The sequence below is a fragment of the Onychostoma macrolepis genome, chromosome 18, assembly GCF_012432095.1.
Source record: "Onychostoma macrolepis isolate SWU-2019 chromosome 18, ASM1243209v1, whole genome shotgun sequence".
Classification (NCBI taxonomy): domain Eukaryota; kingdom Metazoa; phylum Chordata; class Actinopteri; order Cypriniformes; family Cyprinidae; genus Onychostoma; species Onychostoma macrolepis.
The window spans coordinates 7,102,569-7,126,684 of NC_081172.1; the positions used below are offsets into that span (position 1 = coordinate 7,102,569).

The window sequence follows — 24,116 nt, forward strand, 5'->3', positions numbered from 1 at the left end:
AGAAAGCTGAATATTCAGCAGCTTTACTCTATTCCTCAGTGTCACATTAAACTTCAGAAAACATTCTAATATGCTGATTTTTATGTGCTCAAGAAACATTCTTTATATTATCAATGTTAAAAAGGAGTTTTTATTTTTATTTTATTTAATTAATAGAAAGTTCTCGTAACGTTTTTTGTAGCATTATGAATGTCTTCACTGTCACTTTTGATCAATTTAATTGATAAATATAAGTATTCATTTCTTTCAAATGAATCTTACTGACCCCAAACTTCTGAAAGTTTGCTTCTCAAAGTAAGTTATGAGGTAAAAGTGTAATTTTAGGTTGAACATTTTATTTCAATTAACAGTTTTCCTTGTTACTCGTTTCTCACAACTTGACTGCCTTATTCTGTTTTACCACTTTGAATTGCTGTGAGCTGAATTACACCTTGTGCCTTCTGTCATCTACACAAATAACCATGCAAGAACATCTGAATTGAACTTATTTATTTTTAATTTTTCATAGTCTTAAAAATTGCTACAGCATCTCACTCAGCTTTAAACCATTTATGCTTTTAAAAACCTTTTTGTTCTGTTCACCCCCTGTAGCGCTATGTAAAGATGTACACAGGGGGTGTGAGCTCACTGGCTGAGCAAATAGCCAATCAGCTTCAGGCTAAGGATGACCCCAGGCCCTTGCTTGAGAAAAGGGATTTGGTAAGAATTATGGGTGTTGTTGTATTGGTGTACGCAAATGAGACTGCATAGCTCATTTTTGCTTTAGTACATGACTAACTTGAAGTACTGAGAATCACCAACTCTCTGTGATCACAATGCGCAGCGTAACCATGATTCAGTGCACTGATAACTGGATCAAGATACTGCAGCAACAACAACAACCGGACAGGAATAACACCTACGAGATTCAATATAAAGCAAAAAAGTACCTCTTATAGTGCAACATTTTTTGTTTCAAAGAAAAATGGTGTGAGAAAGACTCACTGTATTGATGCTGAGCTACAGATGAAACTGTGAACTGTTTTTCTTTCTCGTCTGTGAACTACTATAGTAGTTTAGTATTTTCTAAAATCTACTATAAAATCTTTTGTTTTTATAATTTCTAAATTTACAAAATTTATAGAATTTTGCAATTATTGTTATATTTTGTTTTAAAGGATGTTATGTTTTTATTTTGGTGTCTTTGGAAACTATTGACTGTCATGCACCAAACTTTAAACAAGAGTTGGATCTTCAGTTCCTCGAAGTACAGAAGATCATAAATTATTTTGGTGCATGCTGTCTCTCTTTTGGCAGATTTTTAAGCACTTAGGTGCCACTCCTTGCTCTCACTTTAAAAAAAAAAAAAAAAGACCTGAACTAGCATGTCTTACTTCTGTCTTTCTCTCTGCAGGGTTCCTTGCGGAAGGAGTTCCCTCAGAATATTGGAGGCAGCGATGTGTGTTTCTTCTGTCGGAAGCGCGTCTATGTGATGGAGCGTCTCAGTGCAGAGGGAAAGTTTTTCCATCGCAGCTGCTTCAAGTGTGACTACTGCGGCACCACCCTCCGGCTGTCCTCATACGCCTTCGATGTTGAGGACGGTATGAAATCCAAGCAGAATTAAAATCCCTCCTGATCATGTTGTAGTACTTATAAGTTACCATCTGTAGCTACATACTGTAGTTACTTATAAGTTACCATCATTTTATCCTACATTAAATTTCTTAATCTGAATGCTCTATAAAGCTGTTTTGATTAAAGTATGCAGTTTCTTTAATTTCCTGCTTGCTCATAATTTGCTGTCATGAGATGTGCTTTGTGACCAACACAGTGGGATATTGTTGTATGAGACAGAGGGACCGTTTCTCTACATCAACGATTCTTTATTAACTATGAGCCATTTTGTATACTCCCAGATGGCGTATGCAGATATGCACGTTAAGCGGAAATCAGCCACATTTGTTGTATTTCGCATTTGATAAATCACCTCATTTGAGGTTTTCTCCGATGTATGTCCTGAAGCAGATGCTAATGGAGTACATTTGTATCTATTTTCGCTCTTGTAGGGAAGTTTTACTGTAAACCGCACTACTGCTACCGACTTTCTGGTCTGGCACAGAGAAAACGGCCTGCGCCTGCTGCTGCTGCTCCCGCAAACCCCAAGGTACTGACTTCTTTAGTATCTGTGTTTGGGGAAAACCCAGTGTTTTTATCGGAGAGTAGTTTTTCTGACACTCTACATTCTGTTTTAACTTTTTTTTTTTTTTTATGATGATGATGATGAAAAAAAAAAAAGCTAATATATTCAGATGTTTTTTTTTTTTGTTGTTGTTGTGGTCATAGGAGCCCCAGGTGTTGGCGGTAACCCCCAACACAGTGGACGCCCCTGGCCAAGCCATAACTTCTCAGGCCCCTGTGGAACGCCGGCCCTCAGGTACCCGCCTTTCCTCTTTAGGCCCCGTCCTGTGTCTCTCTCGAGGAGTAGGGGGCACCCTGCGCTCGTTGCGACGAGCGATGTCTTGGACCCGCCACCAGGTGGCACACAATCCCTTAGATTCTCCTTTCCTCCTCGCCTACTGCGTTTATCTGCTCTCCTGCTTTACTCTCAACATCCTGCTCAATATTCTCTAGCATGACCCCCTTCTGGCCTCTGAGCTAATCGGGGCACTTCCTGCCCGCACGTGCTGTGATTTCGACTCTTATTGTGCTTGTTTTATGTATCCCTGATGATGTCATAAATGATTAACTCCTTGTAAACTGCTTGGCTGTATATAATATGTATACTATTCCTAGTGGTGCAGCCTAATTAAATCTCTTCTTTTGATTATGAGTAAACCATCCGGGCAAATAAGCATATCAGTTAAGTGCGTTAACTACTGTAAATTAATGAAATGCATAATTTAGAGCTTTTAAAATGTGTGAAGTGACTTAGAAAGGTTATATTCATCAAATAACATATTAAGCGTAATAATAATTAACCTTTTTTGCCTGCATGTTATAAATATTCTTTTTTTTATTGCCTGTTTTTGTTGCTCTCCTTTCTGTCCTTCCACTGTATAGATCTGTGATTTAGTGCCTTTAAGTTTGTGATTGTAATTTCTGACCTGTGCACCTTTTTGTAACATAGTGCTCGTATCAGTGCTTGTGATTGGTGGACTCTGTAAGCTTTACCTTTCCCCTCTCCTATCAGAGCAGCTTGTTGCTGAGCTAGTGCCTGCATCTGTGCCTGTGATTGGTCTACACTCCCATCAGTCCTTGCATTTCTGTCCCAGTGTTTGTTCACCTCTTAATTCTCCTCTGCATAGTACTAACACCACTGCTTGTGGCATCCGTTATGTGTGTATCACTGAGAATGATTTACAATACAAAAGGTCCGGTGAGTTTGTGCTACTTACGATGAAATATATCAAGTGTAAATGGTTATAGTGGTTTTATTGATACGTTTTAGCATTGAAATTTTAGAGGTTTGAATCTCATAACAATTTTTCAGTTATATTTCACCTAAAAATAGCAAGAAAATATAAATGATGTTTTGCATAAAGAAAATAAAGCTTATTTTTAGAACCGTTAAGATGTTTTGCATTTTGATGTTATTTTCTTAGTTTTCATTTAATGCAAGAAATATAAATATATAATTTGCATTATTATTAGTAGTATATTATCTGACCTGTTTAATTATGTTTTTCATTGCGGTACTAAAAGTTATATACAGTATTTATGGTTTACAATAGACTTGGACACATACAATTACAATTATATTACATATAATTAGCCTAAAAACAGACTTCAGTTTCCTCATGCAAAAATTTCTTTCATACTCTTAGATTTTTGGGTAAATATGGCTGAAAAATGAAAGATTTAAAAGTAGAATGTGTCAGAATAAGAATATTATATTATTTATTTACTTTATCTTTAGTATTCCTCTAGCATTTGGTTGATTAAGATCAGATTTGTCTGGAATCACAGATATGCATCAAGTGAACACGACACACTATTTTATTCATGGGGTCTGTCACTATATAATCACTATATGAGGCATATTCGTTATTCAGTAAGTTCTGAATACATCGGTCATAATTCAGTTATGGGTGATGAGTTTTTTTTCAATTGATTCTTTTTATATGGATTGCACGCTTCATTCCTCTAACCACTTCCACCATCACAGTCATGTTTTTATGTTTAATTACATGCACAAAATGTTCTCACTGGTTTGATTTGGGTTTTGGGATTTGCTTCACTGAATAGACGTATTAGTCATACACATGTCCACCTATTCATTAATATTAAAACAAAATTTACTCAATTTATCTGAGATGCTTTAATAGGAAGGGAAAAAGGCAAGGTAATCATAACTTGTATTTATTATTTAAGGACATATTTTAAGTATTTTACTGACAACATGATATTTAAATCTAGAATACATGTGGAATCCTGAAGGCCAAATATTGCTTGTGTAAATAAAGTTAAAGAGTTATCACTTTGACTGTGTTTGTCTTATTTGTCTGAGTGGAAATGAATCCTTGTGCAGTAAAACAATCTTAAAAGAAGGTAGGGTGGGTGGACAGTAGATATGAATTATATGAAATAATAAACTTAAAACCTTTATACATCTCTGGATTGACGCCGAATGCTTTTAGCTTGAACTAAATCAAGAATTTATTAGTTATGATTATGCAAATATTAAGCTAATTACTACTATTATGACACCTCTACATACCGGCCCAGAGCCACTCTCTATTTGTTACATATTAACTATTTAGATTAATGACATTTTCTCTCTTCTGCTCTTTTCTGTCCGTCACAGTGACAGAGGTGAATGGGGTTACGGAGCCCAGCGTGGCCAAACGTCTTAAAGGGACTCCAGAAAGGATCGAGCTGGAGAACTACCGTCTATCTATGATGAGAGAGGAGGAGCTGCAGGAGGTGCCCGAGGAGACGCTGGCCGAGCACAACCTCAGCAGTGTGCTGGACAAAGCCACCGACGTTGAGGAGGGATCCAGGTATCCCTCTCATCTTTATATTGTGTTGGTTGCATTGTTCTAGCGTGTTTCTATCATATAAACATCACTCATTATCAGTAATTTTATGTAATATAATACATAACATAATGAAAACGGTGCTTGTTCATTAGTATTCCTTAGCACTTTACTAATATAATTCTGCTGTTATTAAAATGTGTGACAACAGTGTTTGCTGTTTTTAATTAAAAATTTCCATGCTCTTTAGTTCCTGTTTCACATGATAGAAATAAGTTGGAAATTATTTTTAATGCTAAAATTAAAGTTTATTCAAATTTGGAATATGTTAATTTGTTCATAAGGACAGGCTTCCTAAACTACTTTAGTGTTCATAATTTGAGGACACAGTGTTGCCATTATTTATTATTATTATTATTATTGTTTTTTATTTTATTGTATTTTTTTTATTACCTGTTTTGAATTCCAAATATTCTCGCTTGGAATCAAAACTTTTAAATATGCAGGCAAGTGTCCTAAAGTGAACATGAAATCAAAATAGTTTCTTTATACTCATTCCTGGTCTTATTGAAAAAAATTCTGCTATTTCAAACTTTCAATAAAGTTTTTTTAATGCAATGATCATTTTATTTAGCAATTATTATTAAATTGATCAAATGTGACCATAAATTTTTTTTTTTTTTTTTTTTTTTACATCTATCTAACTTTATATTCATTACAGAACCTGTGAAAAATTGCTTTACAGTTTCCGCAAAGAATATTAAGCAGCACAAGTGTTGTCGATATTAATAATAAGAAATGTTTTTCAGCACCAAATCAGCATTAGAACGATTTCTGAAGGAACGCGTCACACTGAAACTGGAGTAATGGTGCTGAAAATTCATATTTCTATTAAAATAGAAAACGTTTGTTGTGTTTCACAATATTCATTTTCTACTGTATTTCTAATCAAATGGTTTGGTTAGTTAAGAGACGCCTTTCAAAAACATTTAAAAATCTTACCAACCCCAAAACTTTTGAACTGTAGTCTAGGTAACTTGTTATTTTGCGAGTAAAAAGAGCAACCAGGGTTTATTTGGTGAGTTTTACACACTTATCCATCCCTACAGCAGCTCAGAGTCTGATATGGAGGAAGAGGATGAAGAACCGGAAGCAGCCGGCCCGTCCGATCTGGGTGGGGTTCCCTGGAAAGAGGCGGTGGAGCTCCACGCTAAACTAAAGGGAGGAAGCGACCCTGGAGCAGCAGAAGACGATGATGGCCTTCATGACGGAGATGGAGAGATGGACGAGGATGAAGAGGAGGAGGAAGATGAGGAAGATGAAGACGAGGAGGAGGAGGAGGGGGAAGAAGAGGAATCGAGTGATGGTAAGCATCGCGCCAGTGCTGTTAGACTCATTGTGCTTGTGAGGGTGATAAAAGTGTCTCTACACAGTGAATAATGTGCATGTAGATAGATGTCCTGGACAGAATGTCCTGTTTGACGGCGGTTCATTTGATTTTAGAAGGAAATCTTGAAGTAGCTTATGTTCTTTTTCTTTTTAGAAGATCATTTTAAAGGAATAGAAAGACTGTAATGTGTTTGCTCTGCAGAGTCTCATTTCCTCTGTCCACTTCATATCATCTTTATGTATGTGGCGTCTAGCTCCCCTGATTAGATATTATATGTTCACCAGGGTTGTCTGCTGTCTCATATTCACAGAGAACTTCTGAAATTACATTTTCTCTTTGAGTATGACTCTTTCTGATGAAAAATGTAAGACAAAAGATTTCCCAAGAGATTGCTCTAACCCCAGAGCTTCAACCCCTGATATATAATTTTTACGCTGATACATCTCATCAGTGAGACGCTGAATCATTCAACGATTCTAAACTTGTTTATACTAATGTACCACTGTTACTAGCCTTTTCAACCTTCTGCATTTTCACATGTTTGTGGCATCTCTGGCAAATTGAACTAGTTTTCCTTTTTCAACTGTCTCTCTTGTATTTCTCCCTTTATAAAAAGAACCTTTTATAACTTTCTTTGACACAAACTTTTTAATAAGAGTCAAACTATTTTGCATTGTGAAATCTAAAAATAGCTAAGGAAAAATTGGCGATGGAAATTTGAATTATTGAAATGATTGAATTATGGAGCATCTGTCAACCAATCAGAATCAAAGACTGTACAATGCCATTGTATAATATTTTTTTAGACAACAATATATAGTACTCGTATTATACTGTCATATTACATCATTCCAAAGATTTGCCATAGTTTGTCAGTTCATTGCTTTAACTCAATAAAATAAATAAATCACCCAAATCAGTACCAAGTACATACTGTAGCTGAGACTGCTGAAGTCCTCAGTCCTCTGAATGTTATTGGAGGTTCCTTGTTCTGTGCATCATCCTGTTCTGTGACAATATTATTTTTTCCCCATCTTTTGCCTGTCACTTGTCTCTTGATCTTGTTCTCCGTCTTTTCCATCACTGTGTGTCTGTGTGTATGTGCGTGTGCTGGGGTAATTGTATGGGATGACAGCGGGAGAGTATTTCCCCTGGGACAGGGAGCTTCAGTCAGGTCTTTGGTTGGAGAATCTCGCAAATGAAGAGGATACGAGTATATTTAAAGGTAGTGATGCCTGTGGATGTGTTTGGCTTTAGCACATGCCGGTATCTCATCATAACTTTATCAGTAACTAAAGAATTACTGAGCTAACACAATTTGCTTTTTTTTTTTTTTTTTTTTATTAGCTCTAGAAGTGTTTTAATTTAATAAGGCTGTGAAGCTTTTACCATTAAAATAATTATTAATTGCTGTGTGTAACAATGTTGTTTGGGGTTGAAATGCCGTGCATTCACACCACCATGGTGTTTTGAATGAGATTTGTTTTGTTTTTGTTTTTGTGTTTTCACACTTGCTTTGATTGTTTGGTGGTCTGAAACTGAGCTTATGTCGTTAACACGAGTACCACTAGCGGCATCTGTTTATTACTGTATCTGAGTAACAGGAAGAGAAGGCACCAGCTTCTGTGTTTTATTAATGTTTTGATTGTTGTTTTACCAAACATTAAAGGGATAGTTCACCCAAAATGACTGACTTCTGTGGAACATAAAGGTATTTTGAAGAATATTAGTAACAAAACCATTTTGGTTACCATTGACTTACGTTATATGGACACAACAGACGTTTCTCATTTTTCTTTTATGTTTCATGGTATAAAGCCATACAAGTCATACAGGTGTGGAATGACATGAGGGTGAGTAAATGATGACAGAATTTTCATTTTTGGGTAAACTCATTTAAGACACAGAAAACAGCTTTAGCGTCTGCTGCAAATGTGTGAAATTTCTGCGACGAGATGGTATGATAAATGCATTATAGCCCTACTTTAAGGATTGCTCACTAATTCGGCCTGACTGTGATCCATACATGAACCATAACCCAGACTACAGTTTCAAGCTGACTTGGACACAGTTTGCGGTTTCAAGCCAGCTAAAGGAACTGAACACTGACGTTGTGTACTCAAGTTCGCACCAAAAGCTCAAGTGTGAAAGCACCTGCAGAGTTGATTGTTGCTTTTTAAAAATTGCTGTCATACATGAAGGAGCCTTTTCTAATGCATGCTACTTTTCGTATGTACTAACTTGCCACTTTACAGTCTATTCTAAACCATAATGTTCTCCTTTCTTTTTGTCTTCCTCAATGTGTCTATCTGACTGTTTATGGCTGCTGAATGTCACGCTCTGCTCACTTTGCTGCCCATGGGGACACTTTTTGTGACCTGGACCTTTTTACTTTTCGAACAAATTGGATTTTCTGTTCCTGATGTGCTAATGGACTCACCAATTCATCCTACAAAATGATCATGTCACCTTAATGGCTACCCATAATGCCACCATGCAGCTAGGAACCTGCAAATCCAGCAAGTCATACATCCAGTAGACCCTCTAGACATCCAGATGGGCAACCACTGGACATCCAGACAAGCTGAGGGGCTGGTTGAGGGCCACTCGATGTCACCCTTAGGCTCTCAGCCCTCGCTGAACAACACTCAGCTCACACAGCCCACCTCCTCCACAGGTAACCCCATGTGGAGGAGTCATACCTGGGCCCTGTGGCTTTTGGGGGGTAGTAGATGGTGCAATTTACACCTGGTGTTAACATGAATCTCATGTGTTTTTCTGTGTAATTGGATTTCAGGAGTAAAATATGTTTTTCAAGTTTGTTATCGGTCGATATTTTACATTTAGATTGCCTTTGCCATCATCTGCTGTAGCACTTACTTAAAGTTAATCTTTTAAAAGACTTAAAAGACTAAATGAATAACAGTTAATCGGAATTTTTGTCAAAAATGTACAGAATTTTAAATTTGGCATAAAAAAATGATCGTAATCGGCCAGAATTTTTATAGTAGTTAATCCCTACTAGTATTTATTGCTGTTCGCTTTTGGCTGGATCAATCGAGAGATGAATGTTGCCAGGTGTAAAGGAGATTGTTGTGTGTGTGATTTGCATGTGTGAACTTTCTCTGGTTTGATCCACAATAGTATTTAGCTTGCTTATTGTACTTTCTACAATCTTTTATCTTGCTTTAATACTTTTTATCACACTTTGTCATTGCTGTGACAGTATGTTGACCTTTTACGGGTTGAGATATTTGTTCTCCTATATTTTGTGTGTCCTTTTATCTCACTTTATCAACATTGTGGATATCGGGGCATTGCTAACCAAGTATATGCCTCTTTTTCTGTTAATTTCTTTTAATTTATTTATGAATGTATATGTTTTTGTTTTGTTGTGTCTGTGCATTTCATGTACTTGTTCCCATTCTCATTTTCTATTGGTTTAATTGTAGCCCCCTCCCACAAATCCATGCGTCATGAGGCTGTCAGAGCCTGGTTGGACTCGATGTCTGGAGGTAGAGAAGAAAAACAAGTCCAGCAACTTATATTAGTGCTAATACATACATACATCAGTGCATGGCAATACTATTGAACACTTAACACCACTGCAATCATTGTTGAACATTGATTGCATGTTAAAATGTAATGCAAACACAAGTTGACGCTACTGCATGTTGGAGTGGCGAGACAGTGTTTGGTGTGATAGCTATTATCCTTCAGCTTAATCCAAACACACTGACTAATGCATGCATTTGACATGTTTCGTTAAGCGTTCTTCTAAAATTAATACAAATTATAAAATGTACTTAAAAGTAAAATCAGAGTACAGAATTTTAAATCAAGTCATAAACACAAGTTTATTGTCCCAGGATGCGTGTGGTGCATCTGTGGAGGATACAAAGAGCTTGTTGTGACATAATTGCAAGGCACTTCCATCTGTACAGCGCAAGGCCACAGAGGTCGAAACTAAAAACATTTCTAAGTATTTTTGTGGTTCAGAGAGTGGACACGCAAAAAATCCTTTGAATACAACAGCCTTGAGCATATCACAGATGTGCAATAAGGAAATGGACTGAAAATGGTTGCATACGATTCTGAAGCTTGCAAAAAATCTCTGCTGAAGTTCAGAACTTTTTTTCTGAATAATAACATTAATGAATGTAAAAAAAGTGGTGGTGTGTGGAAGGGGGTGTCTCCGCTAAATCTCCCTCTTTATTTATGTTTGTAATGTTCGGGTTTGGTGTCATTACATTTCATTCACAGCTCTTTACTCACTCCTTCTCAACAGCTGCTGATTTTGAGCCCAATCCATTTGACTGTATGTAAATGGATACTTGCATGTGTTTAACTACTAATACCATTGTTTATTTCTACATTTTGTCATGTGCACTCATTGTATGTTTACTTTAATGTTCTCTCAAGACCATTCATTTATTAGCTACATGATTAATACATTCTGTGCTTGTTATTTTTTTTGCTCACATTATTCATTATTTAGATATTTTTTGTTGCTAACATCTTCTGCACATAGAAGGTCTTCTAATAGTCATGAGTACAGTTTTTAACCTTTTCTTTTAGTCTTTTGCCCAACATATTCAGCTTATTTTTCTTCTCCTGTGACCCCAGAGCCCTGTGAAGAGGATGATGACCCAGAAGCAGAAGCAAGCAGTCCTGACTTTGAGCCGGGCACTGAAATCGATCAAGGTTTATCAAGTCTATTTGCCATTTACTTGCTGTGATATCATTATGCCTTCAGAAAGGTTACATAGTTAACTGTTAGAATTTAATTAATTGAAAACGCCTTTCACTACTTTCCTAAATAAAATGAGGTTAACAGACTTGACATTTAAAGTTCATCCCCTGCTGGCAAATATTACATAAATGTGTTTTATGTAAGTTAAAGTTACTTTCAGTTGTCCTTAAAAGGATTATGTTTACAAAAAGCTTTCCCTTTTTGTAATTTATTTTTAAATGATTTAAAAAGGCTAAATAGGGTTGACACAGACTGGTGCTTTTTTAATAATACATTGTTTACAGAAATGAATACAGACAAAATGGTTGCTTTTAAAAGATGTATTCCCATGTATTTTAAACAGGCTTTCACACTTTTAATTTGTTTAATGTCACAGAGGACATTCCCTCAGATGCAGAGGCTGAAGCTCGTTCACATTGCATAGATGAAGTGGTGACGCTTCCAGTAGATAATGGCAAAGCAGAGAGCCAGGGACATGTTTCTAACACTGGTAATCATAAACTAATCATAGTCATAAATTCATGCCTTTTCCATTTCTGTTTGAGACCGATGATTGCAAATGTTCATGCACTTGCATAACTTGTGTCTCTGAACACATTACATCAATGTCTTGCTTCATAATTATGCAGGCTTTGATGATTAAAATCTCAACACAAGGGGATTTTCAATGTTCATCAATATTTGAGCCAATTTTATTTTTCCATGCAGAGAAAACATCTGCAAATCCAAGGGAATTGATTGTGGACGTTGTGCTGTCTCCAATCCAAAAACCTGCTTTACCCATTGAAGAGGTAATGCGGGGTTGTGGGATTGAAATGTCTTAGACTGACTTTTTTGCTTGATTATTTAAAATGACAAAAGCCTCTGCATACTATAAAATTCCACCATTCATTTTCTCTTTCTACAGGTGAAAGAAGTTTCTCCTGTAATTCTAGTTAAATCTCCTGGTGCACGTTTTTTCCCTGAGCCCTATCTACCTGATAATGTCAAACTGAACGTTTCCCCTGATGCTAAAAGTCCCCATTCACCTGTTGCTCAAATTGTTGCACTATCGCCCATCTGTTCCCAACCTGTTCCGCAACCAGAGACAGCGTCTCCCAAATCTCCTGTCCAGCCCGAGCCTTGTGCCTGCTCTCCAACAGGTAATCCTTTATCTCCAATATGTACCCAATCACAGCCCTGTCACGAGCCACCCTTACCCCTCTCCACAAGCTCCCCTGTCAGGACTCAGCCAGTCCCAGCAGTCACTTCCACTCCTTTGGCTAAACCTGCTTCTGAGAAGAGAACCAATGAACCCTTGAAAGATTCGGTGCTTGAGGAAACCCCCGTCAAGAAAACGGACCTCATTGAGGAGTTCTGGTTGAAGAGTGCAGAGATCAGAAAGAGTTTAGGACTCACTCCACTGGATCGAAACAAAACAACAGTGGAGAAGAGCATTGTGAAAACTCCAACGCCTGAATCATCATCTCCAAAGTCTTACACCCCCGAGGACTTTTCTGAAGAGCAGAAGCCCACTTTCACAGGCCGTTCTATCATACGCAGGATTAACATTACCTTGGAGGGTCAGGTTATATCTCCGGTGGAACCTAAGAGTAATGGTTCTGAGAGGAAAGACTTGAGCAGCAGTTCAGGGTTGGGTCTTAATGGAAGCGTGACTACCAGTCAGACAGCAGCTAGTGACAGCTACAACAACTCTGATTCTACCATGCTAACCCCTCCCTCCAGTCCCCCACCACCTCCACCTAATGAGGAGCCAGCTGCGCTCCAAAACAAAAGGCCTCAGGTGTCCTGGGACAACCTCCTTGAAGCCACAGAGGAACCTAAACCTGAGACTACACCCCCTAAACCTAAGACTCCAGTTAGTCCTCCTCAACCAAAACCAGTTACGGCTCCAGTCCCAGACCCTAGAACGAACCCACCTGTTGTTATGAGGGTAAAGGAACCGAATAAACCACGCCGTGAAGAAGTGAGAAAGTCTTTTGTGGAGTGTGTAGACGAGATACCATTTGCTGACGACGTTGAAGACACGTACGATGACCGCACTCCGGACACAAGTGGTCTGGAAAAATTTTACACTCCACCAACCAGCAAGGTCAACCGGGAGAAACCACCTTTGCACTTGGCGCTGGCAATGGAAAATGGCAAGCCCAACATACCTGGTGGAGTCTCCCGGACAGCAAAGGGTCCCCAACATTTTTCTGCCGAAGCCAAGGAGATCGCAGAAGAGCGAATGCGGGCACGGGAAAAGTCTGTGAAGAGCCAAGCTCTGAAGGACGCCATGGCCAAGCAGCTTACTAAGATGAAAGAATCAGATGCTGCCAAGGGAGCTGTGGCAAAAGTAGCCTGGAATGTTCCTGAGACAACAGGAAAAACAAAAAGCAATCAAACACACCCAAGGACTCTGCAGTGAAGGCTTTGGAGTCCAAAAAGCAGACAGACACACTACATGACCGAGTCTTCACCACACCGACCAGTAAGAACTTGGACAGTTCTGTCACATCGTCAGAAAGCTCAACAGGGGGCAAAAGCAAGAAGCGCAGCTCACTGTTTTCTCCACGCAAGAACAAAAAAGAAAAGAAAGCCAAAAATGAAAGGCTCTCTGGCACAGAAGAGACTCCACCCAAACACAAGTCCCTGTGGAAGGCGGTGTTCTCTGGCTACAAGAAGGACAAAAAGAAGAAAGACAAGTCATGCCCAAGCACACCTTCAAGCTCTACAACTGTAGACTCAGGGAAGAAGAAAGAATCACCTCTGGACAGGTCCTCAGGTCAGCTAAAATCTTTTCATTTGAACAGCTTCCCCTTTGTCAGAATTCATCCTTGTCTATGCTAGCTATGTTCCAAAATCTAGTATGAATCCTAAATAGCCAGCTCCTTTTCAAGACAACATCATAACCTTCATTGCACCTCATTAGTGACCTTTTGCAATGCTCCACATGGTTGGATTCAACTTGCAGTCTACTGTTAGCATATTTGCGAAGATAATGTTGTGATACCTTTAATAAGCATGAAAGTACATTGCACAAAATATTGCACAAGATATTCTTTTTTTGAGCTATGATTAATAATACTTCATGGTGTTGATTGAATAATTTGTTGCTCTATAATCAATATCTCGCCTCATTCACAAATTAGAATTGTTTGTTTTCTTTAATTGTCGCAGTGCATTCTGGGTTTCCCTTTTCCACAAAAAAATATATTTGTGATGCTACTTTAGAATTTGGTCAGTACAAGGTATCTTAAGAGGCATCATTAAATTGCCTACCTTTTGGAGCAGCCTTCATGTCTACAGCGTGCCTGTAAAAAAAAAAATGCTGTCCACTGAGACGGCTCACTTCAGACCCTCATGGGTTACGTTCAAATCTTGCAGTATTTTGCTAAGTTTAGTTTAACTTACACATTTTCTCAAAGTCTCTTTCAACTGGTGATTTTTCTTCAGCAAAGTTCTCTCTAATTTACTGATGTAGATTTACGTCTGCGGAGAAATCTCAGCTTCTCTGAGGACTCTGATCTCTCCTGTGACGATGTTCTGGAAAGATCCTCTCAGAAGTCCAAGGGCGATGTAAGTATTTAAAGAGCTTCTTTTTTCATTCGAGTCAACTATATGTATTTTTTTCTGCTGTCTCGAATTTTAATGAAATCTTTTACTCTTCTCAGCGCCATGTGGACCTGTTTGACTTGGTATCAGATTTGAAAAAAGAGGCAATTAAAGAGGAGAAATCCAAAGAGAAGGATAAGGACAGGGCGAAGGCAAAAGGAAAAAGAGTAACAGAGAAGGGAAAGGAAAGGTCAAAAGAGAGGGAGAATGAAAGAAGAGTCAAAGAAAAGATTGTGAAAATGAAGGATGTGGAACAGGAGAAAGGAAAAGAGGAAGAGGTATTTGTGATGTATTACACAGCAGCTAGAAGCTACTGGGTTTCAGACAGAACATGAATACAACACTATGCCAAAAAACCAGTAAAACCATGTTAAAATGTATTAAAAGATATTGTACAGCATTCTGTTTCATTCATAGCCTGTAAGAAATTAAGTATCTTTAGCCATGCTGTGATTGTGTGAAGGTGAATAGAGAGAGACAGAGGCTAAAATTGTAGAACAAAAAAATCAGTGTCCACCAGAATTCATAAAATAAAAAAATATATATAGTAGGCACTTTTAGTGTGCATTCGCAGTGCTCATCTGGCTTTCATAACTAGCCTAGTTGTGGATATGAAGCTGTGGTTGTGACAGGTAGTTTGTGTTTCGTGAGTTCTGTTTGTCCAGATTATTTTTTTAGACTATTTTAATTTAGTGGTGTTGTGTTTTCAAGACAAATTTGCCTTTGGTTTAGTCACTGATGCAGTCATGTTTTAGCATGTACTCTAAAGGTCATTGCACACTGAGACTGAAAATTTAGTCCAAAATTTTCATCCGTCATAAAAAATTTGGATTGGGTTCGATTTTTTTTTTTTTTTTCGTATCCGTGGCAAGCATTTTGAGAGGTGTTTTGACAGTTCAGAGCCACCTTACAAGCGAACGTCAAAATCCAGAATGGCGATTTGTCAAGTTCATTTCATCTCTCAACACAAAGCACTGTATAGATCCTTGCACACTGAGTTGACAGAAATTGGTTGTTGTCTTTTTAATATGTGGCTCTAGTATCGCTAGTAAAGCATCAAACTGAGCCACTGACATCCTGAAGTAAACTGAATCGCCCGTGATAATCCCGCTGCTCCTTTATAAGGAGGGGGAACTCTCCGTCCTCTCTATATCTCAGGATTGGATGGATCCAATATTTCCTTTTTTTTTTTTTTTTTTTTTTTAAAGAAGCGAGAGGACAACAAAATCATCCTCAATGCTTGAAGAGTCCATTTAGTAGGCCTACTGTTTTGCGAATTTTTTTGCAACGGATTAATTAATACGCATCAGACTCTGTGTGCGACGTTTCTGTGTGTGACGAATTTTTAGGATTGCGAACATGAAAAAACGCATACGAAAATTCCGGACTCTGTGTGCAATGACCTCTATCAAGTCTTTTAGAGTAATCCTTTAGTTCAAAAGGTCCAAAATTTGTTTTTTGCCACACTTGCAAATGGTGAGTAAAAATTTTCGGCCATAGGTTTTTTGTTTTGTAAGAAAATTTAAAAAACAAAACTAGTTTTGTTGGTGATTAATTTTTTATGTACTGTCTGTGTTGCCACATGAGAAGAATTTTGGTTGGCGGGTGTTAATTTTGGACCCGGAGTATAAATGTGTTGCACAAAACACGGTCAAATTAATTTGTACTTTTGTACTCATCCCAGCGTCCTTACATGTTAAGTCTTGTGTCTGTTTGTTGCCGTAGAATCCTGATTTTGTTTAATTGTACATTAACCCATCTAATCACATAATATTTGTTTTGTTTTTCTTTTTTAATTTATTTTTCTAAGTCTGTTTATGTACCTCATGCATTGGCGTTCAAGAGATCGTATGCCACAAAGGTAGTGTGTTCATTCATTCCCATTGGTCTACCCGTTTTACGCATGTCATATCACACCGTCATTCCTAACCCCTTGTTGTTGGTCCAAATTTGTTTGCTTTATTGTATTACTAACCGTTTTCTGCAGCATGGTGAAGGCTAAAGCGCCCCCTTTCTGCTGGAGGATGTAACTGTATCACATGACATTCTCAAAAGGCTTTCTGGCTGTTTACCTGCATACTGTTTTCTATACTGTGTACCTGACTGGTTTATATGCAACTTGTTTTTCTTCTTTCATAGCTTCTAATAGACTTTCTTAAATAATCTCTCCAGTCAATATTTGTTCTATGTCTTTCTTACACTTTGTTACAATTTATTGGCTGTGTGCAATATATCAATGAAATACACAAAGACAACTCCTATCTATCCATCTATCTATCTATCTAGTATTACGTAGTTTAGTATTACGTTTTTGAGTCTCTTTTTGTGCTAATTTCAGTTGTAGTAAATTTATGAATAGTTTTTTTGTTTTGTTTTTTTGAATGGAGTACTTAATATACTGAAGAACTTAAGTGTTTAATTATTTGTTGCATTTACAGCAAAAACACACACACACACACACACACACACACACAGTACCATTATCGTGATAAAAGTTACTTGTACTGTGATTATGTGATTACAATTATTATGACTTGACTATGACGCATTTAGAGGTGCTTTAGAATTGTAAGTCAGAATTATTCAGTCTGTTGTAGTAGTTACCTAGCTTTGACATTAGGCTTTGTTTTAGACCTTCTGTAGTCTTCTATTACACAAACCCCTGCCGTAGACATCCATGTGATGACCGACAAGGATCCATCTACAACTGACCTGGACACCACTTACTGGAGCGCTGGATCTGATTTTTAATTTCCTATTGCAGAAAACATACACAGAGGAGGAACTCAATGCCAAGTTGACAAGAAGAGTACAGAAAGCTGCACGGAGGCAGGCCAAGCAAGAGGAGCTCAAGAGACTCCACAGAGCCCAGGTGAAAGCATACTAATGACTTTTTCGCATGAGGTTGTCAGAAAGTTGAATTTCAGCCATCAATATGCGGAAGAATAGAGTGTGAAATTAAAAAATTAACTAGAAGCTGCTTTTTTGATTCCTCAGATCATTCAGAGGCAGCTGGAGCAGGTGGAAGAGAAACAGAGACAGTTAGAGGAGCGAGGTGTTGCCGTGGAAAAGGCATTGCGAGGGGAAGCAGGTATTTATTTATTTCTGTCTCACTTTATTCCTCAGATGCGCTGCTGTAGGGTTAAAGCCTCGGAGCAGATCTTCAAAGCTCGTGCTTTTCTATGTAGTTATACTTTGACCTTTAGGTCAGAGCTGCTTGCTGTTTTTTTTTTTCTAGATTCTACCTTCAAACTACAGTGCAGACATAAAAGGATGTAAAATGATGTTTATGCATCATTTTCCTTGTGATTTACAAGCCATTTCGTTAACTTGGGTTAGTTAGTATTCTGATTCGTAGTAAAGTAATGCCTTTTTTATATATATATATATATATATATATATATATATGAACCTTGCTAGAAGATTTTCTCTCACTACTAAATTTATAATACTCTGTCGGGTTCCACACTGACATAACATTAGAATTACATTCAGAATTCCCTGGAAACGTCAGGGAATTTCAAAATTGTGATTTCCAGTCCTGGGATAGACAATGGTAATTATTAAAACCTTGAAAGTCATGAAAAAGTCATAGACATTTTGGTAGTGAATATCTTTTTTCTAGTTATGCGCAGCTCTAAATAATTCATATGCCAGAATTGCTTTTTGAGCTCTCCAGTTGAGCTGTAAGTGAATCTCATTTTTCGTTTTCTTGGACACATTTTAACATTTAAAAATAATTTTAATCTACGAAATCCAAGGATTTGTCCTTGACATACAATTTAATCTGCCCATGCAATCTCTGTAAAATATATATATTTTTTAAATCCCTATTCACTAGAAGAGACTTTAAGAGTATTTTTAAGTCTTAAAGTCTTTATTTGAAAATGTAAATACACACACACACACACATACATACGTGTTGTGTGATTTATATATATATACACACACACACACACACACACACACACACACACACACACATATATATATATATATATATATATATATATATATATATATATATATATATATATATATAAAAGTGAGTTTTTTATTAAATTTTTTTCAAATATTGCAGAAAATATTGCAAAAATTGCAGTATAAAATGCTTCTAATAAATCAAAGATATTGCAAAATGAATGTTTTGACTACCATGGCTGTTCTCATATTTTATGTTTTCTGCATTAAATTGCATATGACAAGCTATCAAAGATTTTGATTTTCCTTTTGATGGGTGCAACAGTAACAGCTGAGAGAATTGCTAGAATCTATTTCATTATTGGATTAAAAGAAAATGGTCTCCTGTTGCAAAATGTGAACATGTAATATTAACAAAATCATGTAGCTGTAGCTGTAACATTAAAATTCATGACGTTGATTTGTGATTTCCAGACAGTAGGGTAATTATAGGCAGTAAAAGAAAAATTCTGAATTATTGCCTCCTCTCTCACCTCCCCCTCTCCTCTCCATCCCATTTTTTATATCTAGTGTTTCTTAATCTCTTTTTTTATCCTTTACTCTCTCTAAGGGTTGTATAAAGGTTCTAATGTTAGTCCAAAACAGCGTAAGAGGCGCTCAGGTATCCATGGTGATAACTTTAGTAGTTGTTGTAGTCGTCTCAGCGTATCGTGCCATTCTCATGCCGAATGTCGTCTCTCCTCTCGTGTGTCTCAACTGCATGCCCCGTCAATCCGATCACGCCAAACATAGATTTGTATGCTGCCTCACTGGATGTGAGCCACTATAAGTTTAACAGTATTATAGGCTGTTTCTTCGGATTTGGATCTGTGTAATTTCACGTCATGAATCCTAAAGCATCCCAAGTCATCTTCTAAATGCTATATTCATGTTTTGTTGTATAGCATAACACACATTCACAGGCCGTACCGATTATTTGTAGTATTTAGGGTTAAAATGTTTGACATTTGAATAAAAAGAGTTCTAGATAGACAGATAGGTAGATAGGTGTTAAAACAAGTGTTTTAGATACAAAAACATACTCGCATTCCAGAGTCTGTCGTGGCCCTTGTGGCAGAACACAGCAGTGCAACAAATCTATGTGCTCATCTACCATTACAGAACATGCAGTATAAATGCAATTAACTACGTGTTTACATGCCAAATAACAAGTGTGATGAGTGTTTATTTGGCATACCTTACTGTGTGAGCGTGTGTGTTGTGTGCAACATATGCATGACTTGAAGCTACTGGCTGTGCCTGTGTGTGCAGTAACATGTTTCTAATATATCCTTATAGACTATTGGGGAGAGTCTAATTACAGTGAGATCCTGGATTTGCATCTGGGCGGTATGTATTTCAAATCTGTTGCTTGAAATGGACTAACATCTGACGCCCTCTCTTTTCCCCCTGTACTTACTGAGTATTCCCTCTGCCTAAATACTCTCTCATTTTATCCTGCATAATGTTAATTCACTTTATATATAATTTATAAATTTTATGAAATGTTTATAGTTGTATTTTAAATATTATTTTTGATTTTATTTCTAATTTATTTTATATTTATATTTAAAGAACGAATTATTATTAATTTTATTTCATGTTTAATTTTTAATGATTGTATCATTTTTATAAACTATATTCTTATAAATAATAAACAATTATATAATAATTTAATGTATTTTAGCTTTTTTTTTTTTTTTTTTTAAGTGACAATCATTAGAATCAAAGCAACAATATATTATTTCGTAACAGTTTTTGCCCCAAAATTGCTTGCTTGCAAATGGCTCTGGCATTATATTTGCTTTCAGTTTTAATCTTAGTTTTCAAACTAAAAATGTGCCGTTAATTTATAGCAGCATCTGCAATCCAAAATGCTTAAACAATCAAATCAATGTAAACTAGCTTGCAATCCTGATTAAGCCCCTCCCCTCTAGCCTTTTGTAGATGCCTATGGCTGTCTGCTTTACCCGCCAACGCATTAGCTTTCATATTTTCCTCCCATACCTGCTCAGTTGCATAGGAGCCCTGAGAGATCCCAGTGTTCAGTGCATCATTCCTCATTGCGATTGATCCCATCATGTGTGGTTCGTCTTCAGTGTGTTCTCTAACCTTATATCTCACGCTGTGGATCTGTTGAGTGCTTGTTGGAATGAGTGCATTGTCTTGTGGCGTTGCGTTGTTCACGCTGTGAAGTTCCAGGCAAGCCATGCCGAGATCACCCACGCAGACAGGAGATAGCGTGGAGCGCTGTTTGTGATGGTGTATAAATTACCCATTGTTTTTAAAGGACATTGAGGCATTGTTAAAATCATCCTATGAATCTTTTTCAATGCAACAAGATGTTTCTTAAACATAGCATGCCAAAAAGCTATTGGAAGGTAACAAGGGTTATTTTAGGTGTTAGTCTTTACATATGCTAAGAAAGAGGATTGTTTAATTAGGAAACTCGGGTAAGTACAACATATTCACATTTTATAAATGTTCTGGTAAATTGTCTCAAGACGTTGATGGAAAAAGCATTTGAAATCCAAAAGCAAGCTAAATTCACCAAAGTTTGTATGACTTCTGTTTGGCGTTTTAATGCTGCAACCCCATAATTGCTTCTTGTGTGTACATTTTCTTTCATTTTTGTAACAGTTGCACAGAGATTAAGTAGCTAATATGTGAGCTGTTCGCTTAGATTGATTTTCCTGTAAAAGTTTTTTTTTTTTTTTTTTTCATCACAACCTAGTTGGTAGCAGACCTGCTAACAGTTGGAGGATTTCTTGTAATCTGAGCACAAAAACACTTTGCATAATTACTGTCAGCGTTCTGAGGCCTAAGCCATCTCTTGGCAGGAAAACTTGGTCGTCTTATCCAAAACAATATAGTTGTCCCCATTTTTGTAGCCAATTAAAACAATTTCTGAAAGCTTTTGTTGATTTCTGTGTAACTTTGCATCAGTGTGCGTTTGTTTATGGCCTGTTTCCCATGGGTCGTTTCCATGCATGTCTGCATAAGAATGTGAGCTTGTTGCTTTTCATGGATAATTAGTTCCCTGATTCTTCCCATAATTGCAGAGGATGAGCCAGCGATATGAGATGATGTGGTTTATGACGAGTAGTTAGTGCATGTTAGATTGAAACAGATCCTTTCAATGAAATGCCCCTTTTAATGTTTATTTGCTTTGTATGTGTTAATGAGGTCAGAATAGGGGTCACTTATGTAGAATAGGAAACTAAACCTTCACATAAGACTGTGTTGTGTAAGTGCTGATTAGTTTCTGAATGCAGACAAGGTCGCAGTCAGGCTTTCGAGGGTTGCGTTGACAAAATCCTCTGGGATAGTCCCTTGTAGTGAATTAAACGATGTCTCATCCAATTGGTTCAGCATTTTAAAGACCATTCTGTCTTCCCAGCTTTGCAGAGCACTAAGAATTGTACAAGGATCTGCCTTTTAATTTGCTCCACTGGCGAAAACCTTTACTCTGGTGCCAATCATTCTTCTGATGTTCATTTTTTTTTTTTTTTTTTGTCTAGAGGTTTGATGCCCGCCATATACGTTGCTGATTTCCACATCAGACGTAGTGAGAGGATTGAGAAATCCAGGAACATCCCCAGAGATGATATAATAATTCAGCCTTAGCTCTTAAAATCCAAATTTTCCAGACCCCACTTTCAGGAGAGCTACAGCTGCATACTGTACTACTTTGATGTAGCCTGTGCAGACATTAGGTTTGCTCTCGAGTCGCCACTTATTTGCCCTCTGTAGTGCACAGAAGGAAAAGTTCAAAGAGTAGCGTGATATTTCACCTCTCTTCCTCAGTTCATTCATGTTTGCGCTCTGTCCCGTGTCATTTCCTCCCAATATGTCGCATCACACTGCTGCTTTAAGTTTCTCCCCAGAGTTCTTTCTCTTTTTGATTTCGCTCCTCACTTTTTTTTTTCTTCCACATCTTTCTTTCTCTCCTCTTTCTTGATTTCACCCTTCTGGTCACCTCCACCACTCTGCTCACTCTCTCTCTGCTATCTCTCTCTCTCACATTCCTTTCCTGTGTTGTGGAAGTTGAGCCCTATGTCGGGACCCCTCGCCGAAGAGCCCTGTACCTCTGCCCCTGCTGTGCCCCTGAAGGTAACGTAAACCCCGTCATGTTTGCCGCTGGCCAGCTATGTTACTATAACAACATGGCCAGCGGTGTCACTTTGACAATCCACTGGACCTGTGGAGTATTGCTTTTGCCCTTCAACTACAAAGTCTACTCCTCTCCCCTGCCCATGTGTGTCCAGGCTTAGTGGATTTCCCCCAGCAGATTGCGTCAGTGCTTCTGATGTACAAACACAAATTTGTAGCAGCAGTAGGGCTGGACGATATTTTTCAGGCCTTTTGCCAGTATTCAATTCCATATCTAAATTAATGCATTTGCTGTAAAATGTTATGATACTGATATTTGATTTGATTCATTTTTAATGTGTATTTTAATATATAAAAATATTTTATGTAATCGTTTATTATATTTCGGAATTTGATTTGATTTAGTATCACAAAGCATTTTTTGGTTTAGTGGTATTATTGTTATCATTATTAATTAGAATTATTTATATATAAAGGAAAATATTTACGTTTTAATGATAGTTTTGAAACTCAGTGTTCCAATAAAATGTAGCAGCACAAATCCAAAATGCTTGAGTAGCATATTTTATGTAGTAGAAGAAGCAAGAAGCATTTTATTTTTTCATTTTAATCATTTTATTTGTATGCACAAACATAATTCATTGTAATAAACAGGAATACTATGTATTACATCTTAAAACTTGTGTATGTACCATGCAAGGATTTTCATGAACAGTTGACCTAAATAAACTGTTAAATCAGTATTTGAATCAGGAAATTTGAAAGAATTAAGGCGAGTTAATCAAATTTGCCCTCACTGCCAGAATTTTATGCTATTCAAATTCTATATCAGCAACAAAAAATAGAATATGTGGCAAATGTCTGGTATATCACCCAGCCCTCAGCAGTAGCAGCATAAGTTAGGCACATATTTTGGTTTCCTTCTTGATCAAGGTTCTACTTTTATTTTCTGTATACTTTAGACTTCCTAAAGAGGATAAGCATAGCATGAAATGCGTTTTCAATTAGTACATTAGAGCAGACATGATACAATGACAGACTGTGTTTTTTGGGGGAAACTGCTCTGCTGATTGTAAGTGTGAATTTAAATAACAGCATGATTGTCGTTTGCTCTTACCGAGTTCTAAAACTGTCAGCGTTTTACCTGTCCCGACCTCACAGCTTCTTTACAGAGCTGTATCATAGACTATATTTACTGTGTTCATATGTTTCCATAACACTGATGATTTGTTATGAAGGATAGCATGTGTAAGAGGAACACAATAGGAAAGTGAGGTCTCCAAACTTGGTAGTCCTTTTTATGTCTTTGTCATTCCATTGCATTCAAATTTAAAGTCAACATGAAATC

General features: G+C 37.2%; 1 protein-coding gene across 1 annotated transcript in view; it reads left to right on the forward strand.

Annotated features, from left to right (window-relative positions):
• The window catches only part of mical3a (microtubule associated monooxygenase, calponin and LIM domain containing 3a), a 74,135-nt gene that overhangs the window by 43,215 nt on the left and 6,804 nt on the right, over nt 1–24,116 (forward strand). Inside the window, 21 exon segments of the mRNA XM_058751359.1 lie at nt 592–699; nt 1,394–1,580; nt 2,046–2,143; nt 2,323–2,413; nt 4,784–4,979; nt 6,065–6,321; nt 7,481–7,570; nt 8,846–9,022; nt 9,798–9,860; nt 10,972–11,049; nt 11,475–11,588; nt 11,807–11,889; nt 12,006–13,467; nt 13,470–13,865; nt 14,565–14,659; nt 14,755–14,973; nt 16,506–16,556; nt 17,460–17,567; nt 17,693–17,786; nt 19,227–19,277; nt 19,955–20,005. Coding sequence (XP_058607342.1) covers nt 592–699; nt 1,394–1,580; nt 2,046–2,143; nt 2,323–2,413; nt 4,784–4,979; nt 6,065–6,321; nt 7,481–7,570; nt 8,846–9,022; nt 9,798–9,860; nt 10,972–11,049; nt 11,475–11,588; nt 11,807–11,889; nt 12,006–13,467; nt 13,470–13,865; nt 14,565–14,659; nt 14,755–14,973; nt 16,506–16,556; nt 17,460–17,567; nt 17,693–17,786; nt 19,227–19,277; nt 19,955–20,005 — 4,069 coding nt within the window.